Source organism: Notolepis coatsorum (genome assembly GCF_963971535.1).
Source record: "Notolepis coatsorum genome assembly, chromosome: 7".
NCBI classification, from domain to species: Eukaryota; Metazoa; Chordata; class Actinopteri; order Aulopiformes; family Paralepididae; genus Notolepis; species Notolepis coatsorum.
In genome coordinates this window covers 132,729,319-132,737,514 of record NC_140171.1, presented here as the reverse complement: position 1 = coordinate 132,737,514, position 8,196 = coordinate 132,729,319, and the positions used below count along the sequence as shown (strand labels likewise).

The 8,196-nt window shown below is 45.5% G+C and overlaps 1 protein-coding gene across 1 annotated transcript; it reads right to left on the bottom strand.

Annotated features, from left to right (window-relative positions):
- Window positions 1–2,388: 2,388 nt before the first annotated feature.
- aanat1 (arylalkylamine N-acetyltransferase 1) lies at window positions 2,389–6,365 on the bottom strand (the record flags this gene model as incomplete). Its single annotated transcript, XM_084318863.1, has 3 exons — window positions 2,389–2,694; window positions 5,682–5,836; window positions 6,218–6,365. 3 exons carry the CDS (start codon window positions 6,363–6,365, stop codon window positions 2,389–2,391), a joined length of 609 nt encoding a protein of 202 aa, XP_084174989.1.
- Window positions 6,366–8,196: the final 1,831 nt, after the last annotated feature.

The window sequence follows — 8,196 nt, the reverse complement described above, 5'->3', positions numbered from 1 at the left end:
ACTCACTCACACACACTCTTACATACACACACTACACACTAGACTCTCGCATAGACACACACTCCCACACATACACACACTACACACACACTCTCACATACACACACTACACACTAGACTCTCTCATAGACACACACACACTCCCACACATACACACACTACACACAGAGACACACACACACAGAAACTCTGTAAGTGAGGCTCTGACACACCCAGGATCACAAGACCATTGTTGATTAAAGCCTGTTGATCAAAGGCTGTGTGACTCAGACCAGCTCATCTTGAAAATCTGGGCCAACAGTTTAGATATAAGAACGATGTCTGACCATTGCTAGGGACGCAGTCTAGTCGAGACTGTTGTCTACTGTGCTGTGTAACCTGTGCCTTATCTGCTGAATAAATCACCTTTTCATCAATTGAGCCATTGCCTCTGAAACCAATCTCCAGTCTGAATTCTTCATGGAAACCAGCGCTCTCTGCTCATAGAATTCACATCACGGTAGAATATGAATACTGCAACATGAGACAGACTTTCATGCATTAGTTTCAACACTGACGTGCGCTGACTGCGCTCCACGGGAAGCTGTTTTCAGAGATATATGGCAGTCTATTTGCCGAGAGAACATAATATTAACTAGAGTCCGTTACCCGAGACACATTGGGTCTCATTCTCCAACGGACTTACGACAAGAAATTTGCTCTCAGGGCCACTTGAGACATCTTAGGGCCGGTTGTGGGATTCCCCAACCGTCCCTAAGATTGGATTCGGCCGTGACTGAGAGCAGGATTTACGAGTGCTGAGGAGCACACTTACCTTGACAGACTGGTGTGCTCCGTGTTCTTAGTGGCTTTATTTGGGAGGAATCATAGTGATTCCTTCATGTCAACCCTACAGGCCTCCTTGGAATTAATTAATTAATCATAATTTAAATAAATATGACAATATTTGTACAATAAAGAATTACACATTTGATGTCGGAAAAATAAATAATATGGATTCATCTGATCACAGGGCAGCTGGATTAACCATATCTGAACCAGCTTTTGGACAAATGTATTGTAACGGACCACTTGAGATTAAACATGTCTAGACAATATCCTTTGCTGTTTACTAAATAATATTCAGTATGTATGTATGCCTTGAAATGACGTGTGGGATTTTAACGAAGTTCGATACCCGTAGGCCTATATAAATCTGTCCCTATTGGCGCACCGTAGATCAGTACAGCTGGAAGCGCCTGTTAAGTGATGTAGTCGGCAGCAGGAACGTTTGGTGCGTCTTTTTGTATCGCCTTTGTATTCCTGTGCGACTTTTTATCCTTTTGTATCCCCATGTATTGATCGTGTGTTTTAAACGGAAGAAAGGACCTTTTCGGTTTACATTCCTTGGAGAGCGCAGCAAGGTATGCGTTGTTGTTTATTAGATTATGGTTGTAACTTTGTATAATGTAATTTGTGAATGAATGATTGTATGTCTTGTGTAGGAATGTAATCCTTGTAGTTTTGATACCAATGTTATTTAGTTTAGTGTTTGTACTGTGCTGTGGAAACCGTTATGTGAAATGTTTGTTTGTCTGTTTATGTACGTTTCCAATGCAGTTTTCACGGTGCTAAGATGACGTCACGGATGGACAAATAAATAAAGATCGTCTTATGCATCAGTCGAGACTCTGGCGTTTGGATCCAAGGGCTGTAACATGTATAATTACTTAATTACTCAGATATTCAAACACAATTATGCAACTGTGGCATTTGTATTTCTTATTTGTTATATATCTGTTTTATTGATTGATTATATATTTGAAAGACTGCAGGTTATAGCCAACATGCAATATATCCCATTGATTGGTACAATGGGACAGACATTTGTTTTATATAGCTATAACCTGCATTCTTTCAAATATATCATTAATCAATAAAACAGATATTGAAATACACTATGTAGCCTACTACACCAACACTGCAAATGCCAGTGGATAAATAAATAAGAACTAAAGCTAATCGCGTGGAAATAGACTGCATTAATATTCCATAAGTCTTGTTGTGTGCGCCACACACACGCACACTGATAGCCTACGTGTCTAATGAATTAACAGTGGGCTTATATTATTCTAATTACTTGTTTCAATAGGATTTAGTATACTATATATATGCTCTGCCCTATACATACAGTAAGTACAGTACACATAAGGCCGGCAGAGTCGGGCGTACCATCAGCAGACTGGTGGACTGTACTACGGGCAGCGCAGTATCTGTGCTCTCCTAATAAAACAAGTCATTAGAATAATATAAGCCTATACTGCGTTCATTCATTACGCACGTTGACTATACAGTACTGCGAGCGTGTACCCCCGACAATGACAGTCCACGGCATTGTGTGCTCCACACTCAGCAGCCACTGTTACGACGCATGAAGGCATGGCCGCTGACGTGGTAGAACAACTCCGTGAAGGTCAGGGGACCCACGACGATGGCGCTGGGGCCCCGCACCATGAAGCCTGTCTTCTGGTAGAAGGGGACCAGGAAGTCTTCACACATGAGCACCGCGCGGCGGACGCGGGGGAGGCAGCGGAGGTACTGGAGGTAGCGCCACACGAGGATGGAACCCTTGCCCTGGTGACGGAAGGTCCGATGGACCGCCAGCACGTGGATGTGGACCGTGGTGCCGTGGGGCTTGTGGAGCGTGAGGGCGTCCTGAGAAGAGGGAGGGGGTATAGTTCAGGTAAATACGTTATCATTGTTGTGACCTGAATGTTTTGGGGTACCATCGCCAATAAACAGTGTCCTTTAACCCTTTCACTACCACACTGCAGACGGTTAACCCTTTCACTACCATTTAACCGTCTGTAGTGTGGTGGTGAAAGGTTAACCTTCTGCTGTGTGGTAGTGAAAGGGTTAAATAGGGTTGTAATAATATCCTATCAGCCGACATTGTCTTCATCATTCATCCCTGCATGTTATCATAAATGTTGTTCATGTTTATATCTGGAACAAGAATACTTAAATGTATATAATAAAAAAAAAATTAAACGAGTGGATATAATATTTCAAGGAGCCTATAGGCATATCATTTTGGCATACTCCAAATACCCAATTACAGAGATGTGCGTCACTGTCTTACTGTTTTAACGTTGTCTTATGATTCCCTGTCAGACATACAAGGTTTTTTTTATCATCAATATGTCAAAGAGCACAAAGACATGACTTTTCACGAGGACCCCCACACACACACTTCCTTCCTGCCCTTCCTCGAGACAAGTCGCTGATGTCTCGCCCTCCCAATCCCTACCCCCCTCGTTAGCTGCAACTGTGGCCAGAGCGGCAGCGGATATACGCATACGCTGTCTCAAGATCTACTGTAGTCCTGCATGTTATCAACAAATGTGCATGCTTAGCAAATGACCTCAATACCTTCTATGCGAGGTTTGATGCTGGTAATAACAACACCAGCTCACAAGCCTCGGCAATGGGGGGGGGGGGGGGGTCGGCTGCTGATGGAGGCGCAGTGTTCAGGGTAACAGAGCATGAGGTGAGGCGGACCTTTAAAAAAGTGAATATCAGGAAGGCAGCAGGTCCGGACGGCATCCCCGGCCGCGTCCTAAAAGTCTGTGCCGACCAACTGGCCCCAGTATTCACTGACATATTTAACCTGTCCTTAGAACAGGCTGTCATCCCCACCTGCCTGAAGAAGTCCACTATTATCCCTGTACCCAAAAAATCCAAGCCTGCTTGCCTCAACGACTACCGCCCTGTAGCTCTCACCTCCATAGCCATGAAGTGCTTTGAGAAGCTAGTAAAGGGCTACATCTGCTCCTCCCTCCCCATCAACATGGACCCCCTGCAATTTGCATACCGCCCCAACAGGTCCACGGAGGACGCCATAGCCCATGTGCTGCACACAGCAGCATCACACCTGGACAAGAGGCAGGGGAACTATGTGAGAATGCTATTCATCGACTACAGCTCGGCATTCAATACCATAGTCCCCTCCATACTCATAGCCAAGCTCAGGGACCTGGGCTTGGGCTATGACCTCTGCCAGTGGGTCTTGGACTTCCTGACTGGCAGACCCCAGGTGGTGAGAGCAGGCAACTGCACCTCCTCATCCATCACCCTCAACATAGGGGCCCCCCAGGGCTGTGTTTTGAGTCCCCTCCTCTACTCCCTGTACACACACGACTGTGTGGCTCAGCGGAGTAGCAATACAATCATCAAATTTGCTGACGACACAGTGGTGGTGGGCCTGATCTCTGCCAACGACGAGAGGGCCTACCTGGAAGAGGTCAAGGTCCTGGCGGGATGGTGCCAGGAAAACAGCCTCTCCCTGAACGTCAGCAAAACAAAGGAGATGATTGTGGACTTCAGGAGGTCGGGGGTCAAGGACTACAGCCCCCTCAGCATCGACGGGGCACCGGTTGAGAGAGTCAACAGCTTTAAGTACCTCGGAGCCTACATATCCGAGGACTTGACATGGACCACACACATTGACAGTGTTGTGAAGAAGGCACGACAACGCCTCTACTTCCTCAGGCGCCTAAGGAAGTTCCAAGTCAGCCAGAAGATCCTTAAGAACTTCTACTCATGTACAATAGAGAGCATCTTGACCGGCAACATCACCTCCTGGTTTGGGAATAGCACTGCACAAGACCGAAGCAGACTACAAAGAGTGACACGTTCAGCCGAACGCACAATTGGAGGGGGGCTCCCCACCCTCCAGAACATTTACTACAAGCGTTGCAGGGGCAAGGCTAAGAGAATCATTAAAGACTCCAGTCACCCGAACAACTGCCTCTTTGAACTGCTGCGGTCAGGCAAGCGATACCGGAGTCTCAAGGCGAGCACAGAAAGACTCAGAAGAAGCTTCTATCCCCAGGCCATCAGGCTGCTAAACGAACAATGAATGAACACTACACAACAACAACCACCAAACGCACATAGCACACACATCCACACGCACACACTCACTTTAAACAAACACACTGTAGCACCCACTCCACACACTTTATAGCACACACCCACTTTAAACAAACACACTGTAGCACCCACTCCCCACACTTTATATTTATGGATGAAGGATTGCACTACAACTCGTACACCTTACTGTAAATTGTACCTAAAATTGTACCTCATCCCATTTCTGCTTTGCACTAGATAGTACTGTACATTAGTACACTGCATAGTATTGTGTATTGTATATTATATGGTAACTCAGAACATTGTACATATGTCTATACCGAACACTGTGACCTCATTTTTCTTCTTCTAAATTCATGCTATATTATGTTATTATGTTATTTGATACTATCTTGTCTAGCACAGTCTCTGGAGCGTAACAGTAAGAAGCATTTTGTATGAAAGTATTCTGTACTTCTGTATGACAACTATTAAAGAACTTGAACTTGAACTTGCTTGTGTGAATTTATGTGTGCCATTATTACTGTCAATGTAATAATTGTGGAATATTTGTACAATGAGGCTGTGGTTGTATGTGTATGTCACCGAATTTCCCAGAGGGGATTAATAAAGTTCATCCTTATCTTTATCCTTACACAGTAATTTCTTCCTAAAATTTGGCAAAACAAATTAAGCTGTTTATAATCTTGCTTTATGCTTCCCTGCTAGTCAATCTAAAGTGAAATGAAATCAGTCTCCACTCCCAGGCGTTGGCCAACTTGTCTCACCATGGTAAGCCTCTCCTGGTCCCAGCGTGAGCCGATGATGAAAGCCACCAGGCGTCCTTCCTCGAACCAGCCCATCGACAGCTCAGGGCACAGGGTGAGGAAGTGGCGTACCTCGTCCAGGTGGAGAGGGCACTCACCAGACACAGAGATGAAGGCTGGGGAGAGAAAGGACAGAGTTATTGTGTCGTTAATGTCGGTGACATGGAGCTCTGTCGAATACATTTGAGATTATATAGAGCATTTAATCACAACTGAAACTGAGATGACTGGGGGAGGACTGGAGTAGAGGGTTGCCCTCAGTCATCTTTAGCACAGAAGGATATATAACACATAACTCAAAGTACAATATATGACGACAATTTCCCTGGCCTCTTTCCTATAAAGTCCAGTACATTTATCATGTTACCCTACTGTTGGACAGCCCAACCATGTTCTTGAAAGTGAAGACCAGTAGTAGCGATGCTATTTATCTGACTTTCTTATAAGTGAGGCATACACTCATCTGAGTATGAATTGGGTACAGAGAAATGACTTACCCTCTCTCTCGATCTCGAACACACTGATAGCATCCTCCGGACTGAGAGAGCGGAACTCGCTGGCAGGGAGCGTGTGCCTTCGCCCCTGCGAAATTGGAGACCGCATGTAGAGAGGTTTCATGAATGGAACAGCGTTTACAACCGACATGGTGCCTCGACTCTTTTTAAACGTATCCAAAGTTTCTGATATTGCTTGTTGAAGATTTTACTCTATTAAACCGTTTGGTTTTCGCACTGGACTGGACGAGTGTCTGCTTCTTGAGAGTGCGCTTCCACACTTGACCGATGTGTAAAACGTCTGTAGTAAACACTGGGTTTGGAGCGGCACCTTTCGAGTATACCCACTGTGTTTATCTGTTGGTCATAATCCTGAGGCAATCTGGATGGCTAAACCCTCCCTCGTAGAATATTGGAACTACATTTATAAACACATGTACCCGGGTCACGGATATTCGTAACGTGTGTTTGGAATTATCCACTTTGTGCTAAGTGTGTCAAACAACAATCAACAGATTTGGATTAACGGCATTTTGTGATTAGCTGCTAAAACTATTGTGATGTGAATGGGCCGAGTAATGACGTCAGGAGCAGGGACTCAAAGTGGATGTCATTATTGAACTCAGGTGTTACTGATTGTGTGCGGGGATGAGACGCTGAGACTATTGATAAGCCAGTGGGACTCAGATATCGGGGTTGGAGCACGCAAGCGGTAACCAGACTCTGTTAGGGCCCAGGGGGTGGGGTCGATCGTGGAGAGTTATCCACCGGCGATGAAGACAATTTATCCAGCGTCCACAGGTTCCGGTAGCGGGAGGAGGGGAGGCTTACCCAGGGGTGCAGTGCTGGGCAAACGCGGTCAAACGACGTTTGGGCTTCGTCACTGAGGCCGAAGTGCGCGCATCCTATTATTATGCAAAGTCTAGGTGGTAAGTGCCGGCCGGCCGGCCACACAAAAGTGACTCGTCGCGGCACTTATTCAAGTTTCAAGTTTCTTTAATAGTTGTCATACAGAAGTACAGAATACTTTCATACAAAATGCTTCTTACTGTTACGCTCCAGAGACTGTGCTAGACAAGATAGTATCAAATAACATAGTATAGCATGTAAATTAGAAGTAGAAAATGAGGTCACAGTGTTCAGTATAGACATATGTACAATGTTCGATGCAGAATAGACGTAACTGAGTTACCATATAATATACAATACTATGCAGTGTACTAATGTACAATACTATATAGTGCAAAGCAGAAATGGGATGAGGTACAATTTAGGTACAATTTACAGTAAGGTGTACGAGTTGTTGTGCAATCCTTCATCAATAAATATAAAGTGTGGGGAGTGGGTGCTACAGTGTGTTTGTTTAAGGTGAGTGTGTGCTATAAAGTGTGGGGAGTGGGTGCTACAGTGTGTTTGTTTAAAGTGAGTGTGTGCGTGTGGATGTGTGTGCTATGTGCGTTTGATGGTTGTTGTTGTGTAGTGTTCATTGTTCGTTGAGCAGCCTGATGGCCTGGGGATAGAAGCTTCTTCTGAGTCTTTTTGTGCTCGCCTTGAGACTCCGGTATCGCTTGCCTGACCGCAGCAGTTCAAAGAGGCAGTTGTTCGGGTGACTGGAGTCTTTAATGATTCTCTTAGCCTTGCCCCTGCACCGCTTGTTGTAAATGTTCTGGAGGGTGGGGAGCCCCCCTCCGATTGTGCGTTCGGCTGAACGTGTCACTCTTTGTAGTCTGCTTCGGTCTTGTGCAGTGCTATTCCCAAACCAGGAGGTGATGTTGTCACCTAGACTTTGCATAATAATAGGATACCGACAACCAAATACAAGCCCTGTAGGTGGGGGGTTGCTTGATCTCTCGACTGGAAGGATGAGACAAGGTGTATCACCTGTTTCTGTGCGCAACCGAGGGAACATGTATGGGCGTGCGCGGGCATTCGGCCTTCGCCCATATTACGACTGCACCCCTGGGCTTACCCTCCTGGAGATA